This window comes from Amphiprion ocellaris, chromosome 10 (assembly GCF_022539595.1).
Source record: "Amphiprion ocellaris isolate individual 3 ecotype Okinawa chromosome 10, ASM2253959v1, whole genome shotgun sequence".
Classification (NCBI taxonomy): domain Eukaryota; kingdom Metazoa; phylum Chordata; class Actinopteri; family Pomacentridae; genus Amphiprion; species Amphiprion ocellaris.
This window is the reverse complement of record NC_072775.1, coordinates 36,240,866-36,254,440: the sequence shown is the minus strand read 5'-3', so window position 1 is coordinate 36,254,440 and position 13,575 is coordinate 36,240,866. Positions and strand designations below refer to the sequence as shown.

Genomic DNA, 13,575 nt, shown 5'->3' with positions numbered 1-13,575 from the left:
TTACCGCCACCAGCAGCTTGGGACGTGAATCACAATTTGTAGAATTTACAACACCGAAGAACTGAAATATGATGTGATGGCAGCCACTTCTGTATCCTTAAATTTTAATGACCTTCTTAATGATTTTATAAATGTTTTCTTTCTTTTTATAATTGTGTTTTCATCTGCTGTTTTAATGTCCTTGTGAAGCACTTTGAATCACCTTGTTGTTGAAATGTGCTATATAAATAAACTAACTTTAACTTTAACTTTAACTTTAACTTCTGTTGTTTGGTGGAAAATCAGATTTAATCTTTATGAAGCTGTTCTGGCTGTTACTATATGCTGAAGGTACAGGAGCTGAAATATATTGAAACACGTTGACTCAGAATTTAATGAGTGAAACTGTAAATTCATCAAATGAACAGCCTTTGTTATCTATCCCTCTCTCATCTATATTCTCTGAGGGGTGTCGGGAGGTGGAGTCTACCCCAGCTAACTGAGGGTGAAGGTTCACCTGGACAGGTAACAACCAGACACTCACATTCACACATACAGACAGTCTAGAACCACCAGGTCACCTCAGCAGGTCTTTTACTGTGGGAGGAAGCTGGAGAACCTGTTAGAACCCATCAGGGGGAACATGAAGATTTTACACAGAAAGACCAGAACCAGGTTCTAACCAGGACCTGCTAGAACCACTGAACCAACATTTCACTCTTTTATTATTAGAAGATCAAAAGTATTATTTGATGAATTTTAAAAACCTTTATAGTAAAAGGAAATGCAGTGACTATGTGAGGTCAGGTGACTTCCTGTGGTCAATGACAAGTGAGCCAGAAGTACCTGAGAAGCTTTATTGATCTTTGATTATTGATCATTAACAGAAACAGAAGGTGATCAGGTGACAAGCACAACTTAAACTCCCATCAGCCCCTGCACAGCCAGTCTCTGTGAGTGGGCGTGGCCTCTTCTGACAGTTGTGGCCTCTTCAGACAGGCGTGGCCCTCCACTCTTTGCCCTCTGTCAGTGCTCTTGGCTGGTGGATGAACACGCTGTAGCGGACACCCTGATTGGCCGCCGCCCTGACGAAGCGGCTGTTGGCCGTCATGGTAACGGCTCTCAGGGAGTCTCCAGTGCCGAAGATCATGAGTGAGCGGTGGTTGACCTTGGCACTGGGCGTGAGGCGCAGCGTGCGCTCCGACGGCCGATCATCCACCACGTGGAGGCGGGCTAGCAGCTTCTGAGCACGCTCCTTCTCGCCCGGCCCACCCAGGGTGTCCAGGATAAGCCGGAAGTCGTTCACGGCGGCGCGGCAGGCAAACAGCTCCTTTCCCGCCATGAAGGCGTCCAGCTGCGGCAGCACCTGCTGCTGGCGCTCCTGAGCTGCCTGTTCGGTCAGCACCGGCTCCCTGAAGGCCAGGTGGCAGCGGCCATGACTCAGCGATGACACGTAGGTGATGAGGGTGGTGATGTCGAGGTTGGCCCGCCGACACTCCTCCATCTGCACGTTGGACGGGAACGCCAGACTGGCCACCACGGTGCCGCGGTCCACCTGGGTCAGCCCCGCCACCGCCTCTTCATCACTGCTGTCCTCAGCTGGTTCCTCCTCTTCCTCTTCCTCCTCCTCATCCTCCTCCTCCGTCACCACGGTGTTGACGGCCACGATGTCCCCGCGGATGGACACGCCCATGTCCCGCAGGCGGTCGGCCATGGGGCATGACACGCCGTTGTAGAAGGCGAAGACGACGTGCGGGTGGCGGTAGTGGACGGGCTGCTGGCGGCTGGCTGTCAGGAAGAGCTCCGCCTGCCGGATGATGCTCTTGTCCCCGTATTGGCCCCGCCCCTGCCAGATGTTGTGCAGCGCCTCGGCCTTCCTGCCCACCGCCTTCACCCAGGTGTGCCCGCCGTTCGCCACCACGTCCACCACCAGCGTGCGGCGCCGGCCGGAGGAGTCCTGGTAGGTAAAGACGTGCAGCAGCGCCACCACGTCCTCCAGGCTGTGGGCAGAGTCCACGATGGCGGTCAGGTGTGTCAGGTTGGTGCTGTGCAGGTGAGACTCTTTGACCTGCAGCTCGCCCGACTCCACCCGCCTCAGGAAACGCAGCTCAGCGCGCAGCTTCCCGCACAGCTTCAGGTGACCCTCCACACCTGGACACAGCTGCTCCGCCCGCTGCAGCAGCGCCTGGGCGGAGCTTATCCTCTGCTGCAGTGCCTCCTGCAGGGACATGTCTCACCTGAAGACAGACAGACACGCTTGAGGACACCTGTTCACCAGAACTTAAATGTACAAAAATCCAAAAATCACCTTAACTCTGAACACCTGTTATGCAGGTGTGCACACTGAAACGTTCCTGACAGAACCTCCGTCTGACTGATCGATTCACTGATCAGATTATTGATATGTTTCATTGATCTGCTATATGAAGAGCTCAAACATCGACGTCACAAACTGATGTGAAACACCACAGTGTGATCTGTGTCGTCACTCAGGTGTCTCCCTGTGGTGTAACTCACTACCTGCTTCCTGTCTGTCACTCTGAAATGTTGTGTTTTCTGTGTGGAGTCTGGTTTGAACAGAGAACATTAGCTCGTTAGCCTGGTAGCTTATTAGCCTGTTAGCTCGTTAGCCTGTTAGCTCATTAGCTTCGTAGCTCATTAGCCTCGTAGCTCATTAGCCTCGTAGCTCTGACGCTGCGTGATGTCAGCTGTTAGCTTAGCTTCGGTCGGTTTTTATTTTTGGCCATTTGAAACGTAAAAAACAAACGGTGACGTTACTTACCGCAGGTGTCTTCTACCTGCACAGCTGAAGGCGATGCTAATGCTAGCAGACAGCTTCTTCTCTGCGGCTCCTCAGCTGAAACAACAACACAATGACGTCACCATGATAACGAGCTTCCGGCTTCTTTTTCTTCTTCTTCTTCTGCTTCCAGCAGAGGCGTGTTGCTGCCCTCCACAGGTCGTTAGTAGAACTGCAGTGTGGAGAACTTAAGTTTGTTTCAGGCTGATTATTGATTTGACTGACTGATCAGTGATCAGTTTGTGTCCTGCCGGAGGCTTCTGTCTGTCTCACAAGTTCTACGAGTTAGACCAGAACCACATCTACCCATGATCCAGGGGCCACAGATGGTTTATATCCAGGGCCCACAGTATCTATCTATCTATCTATCTATCTATCTATCTATCTATCTATCTATCTATCTATCTATCTATCTATCTATCTATCTATCTATCTATCTATCTATCTATCTATCTATCTATCTATCTATCCATCCATCCATCCATCCATCCATCCATCCATCCATCCATCCATCCATCCATCCATCCATCCATCCATCCATCCATCCATCCATCCATCTATCTATCTATGTTCTCTACCTGCAGCGCCTCACCTGGTCGTCATGGTAACCTCTCTCCTTCTGTCCATAATGCCACCAGTAGAGCGTCTGGGTGAAACCTGAGCAGGTGTGGCGGCTCGTGGTCACCTGAGCCGAGCTGCTGCTGAATGTTTGATGGAGGCTGAGAGATCCTGTGAGCTGCAGGTGGAACACCTGGACAGTTAGACACTCACTCAGTCTGAGAGGACGCCGCACTCACAGACGCTCCAGCAGACAGGTAACTGCTCTATAACTCACCTTTCAGCACTGTACAGGTATGAACACTGAGCCCACCTGTGTGATGTCACCATCTATGATCACACACCTGTTCATAGATGGTGACATCACCATCTATGAACACATCTATGATCACATACCTGTGTGATGTCATAGCGTACAGTCAGATACCTGTGTGATGTCATAGCGTACAGTCACATACCTGTGATGTCATAATGTACAGTCACATACCTGTGTGATGTCATAGCGTACAGTCAGATACTTGTGTGATGTCATAGCGTACAGTCACATACCTGTGTGATGTCATAGCATACAGCCAGATACCTGTGTGATATAGCATTCAATCAGATACCTGTATGATGTCATAGCGTACAGTCAGATACTTGTGTGATGTCATAGTGTACAGTCACATACCTGTGATGTCATCGTAGACAGTCAGATACCTGTGTGATGTCATAGCATACCGTCACAAACCTGTGTGATGTCATAGCGTATAGTCACATACCTGTGTGATGTCACAGCATACAGTCAGATACCTGTGTGATGTCATAGCGTACAGTCACAAACCTGTGTGATGTCACAGCGTACAGTGCGATACCTGTGTGATGTCATAGCGTACAATCAGATACCTGTGTGATCATTCATCACAAAATGCTGATTAGAAGTGTCTGATTTGATCAGATCAGAATCCTGAAATGTTTGTTTTTTTATGACAGAAAAGAGCAGAAATGTTGAGATGTTTTCAGGTGATCTTCATCATTAACTGACTGACTATTGATTGATTACTGACATCAGTTCATTACATTACAGAGAAGTGAGGCACAACATTAAAAACATATTGGTTTATCAGAGACCTGCAGCAGAATCAACAGTTCCATTTATTCCTGTAGGACATTTCATTTCATTTCATTTGTTGTTTTACCGTTGAATGAATCAGTTTCAGTTCATGGCTTCACTAATCAGCTGTTTGAATTAATGTTTCACCTGTTGAAGCTACTGATTAAACAACAGACGACCTTTAAATCGTGCTTCAGTTTTCATCAGGTCCAGATGCTGCATCAGCCACAAACTGTCTCACTTTATTTAAGAGTAAAACACATCCTCTTCACACAGTCACGAAAGTTACAACATTTATCAGCCAGAAACTGTAAAAACGTAAAGAACTGTTGGGTTTTCAACTTTCCAACAGTTCTTGAACATGTCATCTGTGATGCGTAAAAGAAATCCTGATATTTCATCCAAATGCTTTATTCCATGTCTCATTTAAACCCCAGAAATAAAACTTTCGTGAGAAACAGATTCTGTAAAAACCAGAAACTTATTTCCTCCTCAGCATTGCTGATTCTTCATGGCGGGTTGTCACGTATCTAATCCCTGTATCTTTGCTCTTTATTTTATTTCTTCACTGTCACTCCTTTTCTACCAACCAATCAGATATCAGTTGTGGACTCATCACCATGGTAACCCAGAAAATGGAACAGAAGCTTCAAACATGCAGTGAAAGACTCATATTTTCCACAAAACCAATAAAATAATTGCAGCATAGCTCAGAACCAGTGAACAGAGGAGCAGGTTGTTGGAGATCCATTCAGCATGGTGAAACACCTTCTACAGATGATGAGCAGAGTAGAGAGGAAAAGTCTGGAAACATGGAGATAGAAAAACATCTACAGGATGAGGAGACCAAATGACCACAAAGAGACAAAACTAACGGTCAGTTGTTGTATCCAACAGAATCAGTGACAAGAGTTAAGTTCTTCCTCCAGCTCCCTCTGTCCAGCATTGCAGTCCTTCCAGACCAGTGTCTTCTAGAACCTTCCTTAATGTTGTCCTCGGACTGCCAGCCCTTCTGATAGTATCAGGTTTCCATAGCAATGACCAGCTGCTTTGTTGTGTCTCCATATGTCCATCCAGGTCTTCTACGTTACCTAATGATGGTTGACTACCGTGGATGTGAGCCGTATAGCGACTTGTTGGTGAGGTGTGATTTCCAGATGTTTTGTACCATCTGTAGCATTCTGGTAGAAGTCCCATCAGTTCTGTTAGAGAGTTTCTTCATTAGTGACGGAGTCAGATCCACCGAGCCAGATGGATTCCACTGATGCCTTGAATACTCTCATTTTGGTGCCGTTTTAATTGGAGATACCCATATTTTTGACAGAGAGTTTAATGCTCCCCAAGCTTTACCAGTTGATGTTTCTATATCATGTGCTGTGTTGGTGTAGCCTTCAAGATTTTTTAGATTTTTGACCCATCTAGTGCTGCAATGTCTCCTCAGATGTTGGGTTATGGTTCATGATCTTCATCTTTCCAGTCTTCAGGAAGAGTCTAATCTGTCTTGTTTCTCGCTCTACCCGATGCAGAAGATCTCCTGCTTCACTGAGAGTGTTTTCCAGGAGGGCGATGTCATCTGCGAATGCAAGTTCTGAGAGGATTTTAATGATGCTTTAGGGTCAGACCATCGGAGGGAAAGATTACATTCCTCAGAGCATAGTCAAAGCAGATAATGAAGAGGAAAGGTGCTAGAGGGTCTCCTAGAAGTACTCCAGGTGTCTATGGAGAAGAGATCTGTGCTGAAGAATTTTTATTGCTTCAACAATAGGAAGAGGGATTCCATGTGCCAGTAGAATTTGGAACATTTTGTTTCTGTCAGTTGAGTCGAATGCCTTCTTGAAATCAATGAAAACCAGGATTGCTTCTTTCTTGTGGTTTAAAACCTCCTCAACAATTCTTCTGAGAGCCAGGATGTGAGCAGTAGTTGAGCAAGATTGCCTAAATCCATTTTGACCCGGGCGGAGTAGATCGTCAATGACTAGTCTAGTTCTGCTGAGGATCATCTGATTATAGCTCTTGGCAGCAGCCTTAGTGAGGCTGATACCCCTGTAGCTGTCTCATATAGTAAGGTTGCCTTTCTTTGGAACTGGAACAATCCCTGACATTCCCAACTCATCTGGCCTTTGTCCTTCGAACGTCTTGACGCAGAATATCCTAAAGATCATTCTTCCTTTTGGAAGTTTCCAGAGGTCCAAAGTCAAACCATCCAGTCCTGGTCTCATAGCACCAATATCTTTGTCCACTTCGCTTTGGGAAAACACATCTGTACTTGTTTCAGGGTTGATGTCAAAGACAGGGTTTAAAACTAACACGAAGAAAAACAAGACACAAAATAACAGAAATGAGTCACAAAAATAATACGGAAAAGAAGACAGTGAATGAAAAATTTAAAAAATGATCACAAAATGACAAAATTGTCACAAATAGAGCCACAAAGACAGAAAGGAGGCAAAGCAGTAGAAGCATAGACGGGTAAATCTGAATATTTCCAGAGTTCTGCTGACAGAGCAAAAGTTCTTCATGATGTTCTGGTTCCACAGAGCTGCAGAACTCTAAACAGAACAAACTGACAGACAACAGAGCAAACATCTGTAACAGCTGCACACCTGGAGGTTCCACAGAGCATGCTCAGTAGCTGCTCAAGTGTGATGATGGGATGTTTCGTTTCCATGGTGACCTGTCTGCTGCGTGTCCACCTGTGCAGGTGATGGTGTCAGGATGTCTGAGGGGAGGCAGCGAACTTTGTCCACCTCTGGAGAGTCTCTATACCAGATCCTGGGTCTGCAGAAAGGCTGCAGCCATGACGACATCAAGAAGTCGTACAGGTGAGGCAGGTTCACACAGGTGAGCAGTTACCTGTGTGAATTGAACACAGGTGAACAGTTACCTGTGTGAAGTGAACACAGGTGAGCAGTTATCTGTGTGAAGTGCAGCTATGATTCTATTTTGTATTAATGTGTTCATTAAACCTCAGAAACTTAAATCTGAACTGACACCTGGTGGAATTGAAGACTAGAAGTTTAGGAAGCAGAAGTTTGAAAATTAGATTTTAGTTTCACAGAAAAACAAACAAAAATCTGCATTTGATCAAAGGAGATCATTAGAACTGAATTCTATCCTGGACAGAATAAATCATTTCTGTCTGAATTAAACAGTCAGTTCCTAAATGTGGCAAATCCAAAGATAGCTAAGACAAAGGACAAAAAGAGAAACGTGTAAAGTCAGGTGAGGCTTAAAGCTCCACAGCACCACCAATCTACTCTGCATTGCCCTTACTGAATCTGAATCTATACTTGATATGCTCATCTACATATTTTTGAATTTACCACCAGCTATATACACTATATTGCCAAAAGTATTGGCTCACCCATCCAAATAATCAGAATCAGGTGTTCCAATCACTTCCATGTCCACAGGTGTATAAAATCCAGCACCTAGGCTGCAGACTGCTTTTACAAACATTTGTGAAATAATGGCTCGCTCTCAGGAGCTCAGTGAATTCCAGCGTGGAACTGTGATAGGATGCCACCTGTGCAACAAATCCAGTCGTGACATTTCCTGGCTCCTAAATATTCCACAGTCAACTGTCAGCTGTATTATAAGAAAGTGGAAGTGTGTAGGAACGACAGCAACTCTGCCACCAAGTGGTAGGACACGTAAACTGACGGAGCGGGATCAGTGGATGCTGAGGAGCATAGTGCCAAGAGGTGGCCAACTTTCTGCAGAGTCAATCACTACAGACCTTCAAACTTCATGTGGCCTTCAGATTAGCTCCAGAACAGTGCTTCAGCAGAGAGCTTCATGGAATGGGTTTCCATGGCCCAGCAGCTGCATCCAAGCCATACATCACCAAGTGCAATGCAAAGCGTGGGATGCAGTGGTGTAAAGCAGCCGCCACTGGACTCTAGAGCAGTGGAGATACCTTCTCTGGAGTGACCAATCACGCTTCTCCATCTGGCAATCTGATGGACCAGTCTGGGTTTGGTGGTTGTCAGGAGAACCATACTTGTGGGACTGCATTGTAACATTGCAATAAAGCGGAATGCTACTGTGGATCTGCTGCAGTATCTGGAGAGGTCAGAGGAATGGTTCTTGGAACAGATCAGAAGACACCAAGACCTGACCACTGCCATGCTCCAGAACATCCAGACACCAAGACCTGACCACTGCCATGCTCCAGAACATCCAGAGGATGGATGAAAATTCAGACACCTTGGTTGGACTGATGGGATGCCTGGTGTCGGTGCTGGAGCGACTGTGCCAGAAATAAACTGCATTGTCCACTACTTCTGCCTTTTCTAGAAAAAAAAAAATTTGTAAACTCTTTCACTTTTTACTTATTCAACTTCACTTGTTTTGTATTTTTACTCTTGCACTTTGGGTGAATAAAAATATATTTGTGATGAAAGATCCGTGTTTTGTCTATAATCTACAGACTTTATTCAGTGTTCAGTGCACACTTCTGTTACACACATTTTGACAGATAATCAGTTGTGTTTTTCAACCAGATTTCAGTCTGGAACATATCACCAACATATGCTGTTATTTTTTACTGTCACACCAAGCTAGATGGATAAACTGCATTACTGCAGCAGATATATTATAGAAGTGTGCTTACATGACGTGTCTACATACCCTACTCACAAAAAGTTATTCAACTTTTAGGTGAAATTTATTTAAATGTAAAAAAGTTAATGCTGTAGTGATATTATGTCATGAAAGTAGGGCATGTAAGTAGAAACATGCATTTGTGATTTCCTCATCTCAAACAATTTATTGAAACAAAAGCTAACAACAGTGGAGGGTAAATCACAATAAAAATGTCTCATGACAGTTTGGACAGAACAGCAGCCTTCAGCTGAAATCCGGTACAATTGTGTCCCACCAGTGATCATGGATGTGCCCAGACAACAGCTGACCTCTGCTACGTAATTAACCTTAAAACCATCGATACAGATGAACATAGATACTATCATCAATTTATAGCGTTTGTTTAACCGCTTTGTAGTGGATGCAAACGTAGTCGAAGCTAAGTAGCTAAGCTAACGCTAACATGTTCAGTGTTAAGAATCAAAACATCTCTGACAGTTACCTGTCTTCTCAAACGTAGCATCCGTTGCCCGTGACTACGATGAAGACAGGTAGCCAATCACAGCTGAGCTAATCTGAAGAGCAAACATCCAATAAAATTCCTGGGGTTTTTTTCTCCATGTCCCTTCCACGGCTCCGTACATTCCATATATTCAGACTTTCATTATATATATTCAGATTTTCATTCCATATATTCAGAATTCTAAATTTATTTTTTTATTTTTATATATATATATATATATATATATGATATAATGTACAGTTGTGGTCAAAAGTTTACATACACTTGTAAAGAACAAAAAGTCATGGCTTTCTTGAGTTTCCAGTTATTTCTACAACTCTGATTTTTCTCTGATAGACTGATTGGAACAGATACTTCTTTGTCACAAAAAACATTCATGAAGTTTGGTTCTTTTATGACTTTATTATGAGTTAACAGAAAAAGTGACCAAATCTGCTGGGTCAAAAATATACATACAGCAATGCTAATATTTGGTTACATGTCCTTTGGCCATTTTCACTTCAATTCGAGGCTTTTGGTTGCCATCCACAAGCTTCTGGTTGAATCTTTGACCACCCCTCTTGACAGAATTGGTGCAGTTCAGTTAAATTTGTTGGCTTCCTGACATGGACTTGTTTCTTCAGCATTGTCCACATGTTCTCAATGGGTTTTAAATCAGGACTTTGGGAAGGCCATTCTAAAACTTTAATTCTAGCCTGATTTAGTCATTCCATTACCACTTTTGATGTGTGTTTGTGGTCATTGTCTTGTTGGAACACCCAACTGCGCCCAAGACCCAACGTTCGGGCTGATGATTTTAGGTTACCTTGAAGAATTTAAAGGTAATCCTCCTTCTTCATTTTCCCATTTAGTCTCAGTAAAGCACCAGCTCCATTGCCAGCAAAACAGCCTCACAGCATAATACTACCACCACGGTGCTTGATGGTAGTCATGGTGTTCTTGCGGTTAAAGGCCTCACCTTTTCTCCTCCAAACTTATTGCTGGGCATTGTGGCCAAACAGCTCGATTTTTGTTTTGTCTGACCACAGAACTTTCCTCCAGAAGGTCTTATCTTTGTCCATGTGATCAGCTGCAAACTTCAGTCGACCCTTAAGGTGCTGCTTTTGGAGAAAGGGCTTCCTTCTTGCACAGCAGCCTCTCAGTCCATGGTGATGCAAAACACACTTGACTGTGGACACTGACACCTGTGTTCCAGCAGCTTCTAATTCTTGGCAGATCTGCTTTTTGGTGGTTCTCAGTTGACTCTTCACCCTCCTGACCAATTTTCTCTCAGCAGCAGGGGATAGCTTGCATTTTCTTCCTGATCATGGCAGTGACAAAACAGTGCCATGCACTTTATACTTACAAACAATTGTTTGCACTGTTGCTCTTGGGACCTGCAGCTGCTTTGAAATGGCTCCAAGTGACTTTACTAACTTGTTCAAGTCAATGATTCGCTTTTTCAGATCTGTGCTGAGCTCCTTTGACTTTCCCATTGTAGCGTTAGTGGGTGTTTGTTTTCAATGAGCCCTATTTAAATGGCCTCAGAGAAGTTGTAGTCACTCATAATCACTCACAAGAAGTTAAGAGGCCATGCTATGAAGCTCATTTCATTGATGCAACTTTCTAAGCCACCAAAATTGCTAATTCATGTTGCTGTATGTATTTTTTTGACCCAGCAGATTTGGTCACTTTTTCTGTTAACCCATAATAAAGTCATAAAAGAACCAAACTTCATGAATGTTTTTTGTGACAAAAAAGTATCTGTTCCAATCAGTCTATCAGAGAAAAATCAGAGTTGTAGAAATAACTGGAAACTCAAGAGGGCCATGTCATTATGTTCTTTACAAGTGTATGTAAACGTTTGACCACAACTGCATGTAAATGTATAATACTATAATTAATACAGGTGAGGGCTGAAGCTCCACAGCCTTCAGAACAAACAACAGAACAAAGTAAATCCAACTAAATAAAAATACAGAAAATACTGAAACTAAACAACATTTTAACTAAATTAAATTGTCTAATTATTTCCCTGTTCAGGGAACGTTAAATAAAACTAAAGTAAACGAAATTAATGCATTTTCAATATAACAACGAATGACTGATTTGGAGGTTTCAGGTAAACCTTTCTGACCTCTGATGTCAATCAGGTGTTTCCTTCAGGTGAACTTACAGTAAAGGGACAGGAAGTGATGCAATCACTGACCTCTGGTTCCAGGAAGCTGGCGCTGCGGTTCCACCCCGATAAGAACCCCGACAACCCCGAGGCGGCGGAGAAGTTCAAGGAGCTGAACGGGGCCCATGCCGTCCTGTCCGACCTCACCAAGAGGAACATCTACGACTCGTACGGGTCACTGGGGCTCTACGTGGCGCAGCAGTTCGGCGAGGACAACGTCAACACCTATTTCATGTTGTCCACCTGGTGGGCCAAGGTGGGGGCGGAGCTTACGGTGCACTTGGGCAGAGTGAGGCGACAGGAAGTGACGTTCTGTGTGGTTCCATCTGGTTCCGTTCCAGGGTTTGTTCGTGGTCTGTGGTGTTCTGACCGGATGCTATTGCTGCTGCTGCCTCTGCTGCTGCTGCAACTGCTGCTGCGGGAAGCTGAAGCCGCAGCCCACAGGTGAGGGGGCGGAGCCAGAGTACATATCCCCCGATGACCTGGAGGAGGAGCTTCGCAATGACAACGGTGAGGGTGAAGGGAGACCTCTGCTGGTTGGGTTCATCTTAGATTTTTCTTCTGTTTTTCTTACTTTATTATGTTCTTTCATTAGTTTTTGTTTTTAATGTGGTTTTCTCGTTCTTATTTAAATCTTCATTTCACTTGGGTTTATTTTCATTTTCTTAAGTTGAATTCTTTGGATTTTATTGCTTTTGAATGTTTTAATTTTTTTGTAATATGTTCTGGTTTAGTTTATTATTGGTCTTTTTTTAAACAATGATGAATCTGCAGCTTTCAGGTGTTCACTCTGGTTCTGAATGTTTTTTTTGATTTTTTTCTTTATTTTCAGTTTTTTAAAATTTTTTATTTAATTTATTTTGTAGCTCTGAATGTTTTTTTTTTATATTTTTTGTTCTTTGACTCTGGTTTTGATTTTTTATTTATTTTTTTCTTCATTTTATTTTCTGGTTTTGAAAGTTTTTTAAATATATTTTTCTTTCATTTATTTTCTGATTTTGAATTTTTTAAAATATTTTTTTCTTCAATGACTCTTTTTCTGAATGGTTTTTTTCCACTTTTTTCTTTAATTTATTGTCTGGTTTTGAATGTTTTTTTAAAATTTTTTCTTTCATGACTCTGGTTTTGCGTCTTCAGATGTCGAAGCTCCGATCGTCCAGCAGCCGACAAACGCCAGCGAGAAAACACAGCTGATCGGTGACGGACACCGTCGGTACGGAGACTCCTACACATGAAGGTTGAGCAGGAAAAGGTGTAAAATGTTCTCATCTTCTGGGTCTTGAAGCCACAGTCTGATGTTCATTGAAATCCTGATACAGTTTTTAAAGGTTCTTAGAGGACTTTTGGAGGTTTTTCATGATGTCAGACTGTCTATGAATTTATAAACTAAACTTCTCCTGCCTAAGCGAGTGCTCTGATTGGCTGCTGATTGTTTCCAGAGTTCTGTTAACGTCTGCTGTAAATAAAGTTTTGGTTTGTTTCTATACTCATCTCAGGAGTTTTCATGGTAATTAGTAAAATATTAATGAAGTGAAACTGCAGTCCTGATTTATTGATCCTCTCTGCTGACTGATTGATCTCTGATCGATCGACTGCTGTTTGATGAACCTTGAACACTTGAACATCAGAACACTTGGACACATGAACACCTGAACAACTGGACACCTGGACACATGAACACCTGAACACATAAACACCTGAACACATGAACACCTGAACAACTGGACACCTGACTCAGGACACATGCAGAGAAACACTTCAAGTCTTCTTTTAGTTGAGATGATTCCAGCTCCTATAAATTATTAGAATGCTTCATCCAGAGCTGAATAATTAACAAACACCAGAGATAGATCTCTGGTTCCACTGCCATGGAGAAG

At 43.4% G+C, this 13,575-nt stretch overlaps 2 protein-coding genes across 2 annotated transcripts; one reads left to right on the top strand and one right to left on the bottom strand.

The window, feature by feature from the left end:
- Positions 1 to 822: 822 nt before the first annotated feature.
- On the bottom strand, positions 823 to 2,908 carry LOC111562491 (UPF0415 protein C7orf25 homolog). Its single transcript, XM_023261038.2, has 2 exons — positions 2,762 to 2,908; positions 823 to 2,216 (listed from the first exon to the last, which is right to left on the bottom strand). Exon 2 carries the CDS (start codon positions 2,207 to 2,209, stop codon positions 971 to 973), a length of 1,239 nt encoding a protein of 412 aa, XP_023116806.1. The 5' UTR covers positions 2,210 to 2,216; positions 2,762 to 2,908; the 3' UTR covers positions 823 to 970.
- A 156-nt stretch (positions 2,909 to 3,064) lies between these two features.
- Positions 3,065 to 13,191, top strand: dnajc5b (DnaJ (Hsp40) homolog, subfamily C, member 5 beta). The gene is made up of 5 exons (XM_035943893.2): positions 3,065 to 3,594; positions 7,132 to 7,252; positions 11,741 to 11,954; positions 12,040 to 12,208; positions 12,836 to 13,191. The coding sequence occupies exons 2-5, from the start codon at positions 7,146 to 7,148 to the stop codon at positions 12,931 to 12,933; spliced, it is 588 nt and encodes a 195-aa protein (XP_035799786.1). The 5' UTR covers positions 3,065 to 3,594; positions 7,132 to 7,145; the 3' UTR covers positions 12,934 to 13,191.
- Positions 13,192 to 13,575: the final 384 nt, after the last annotated feature.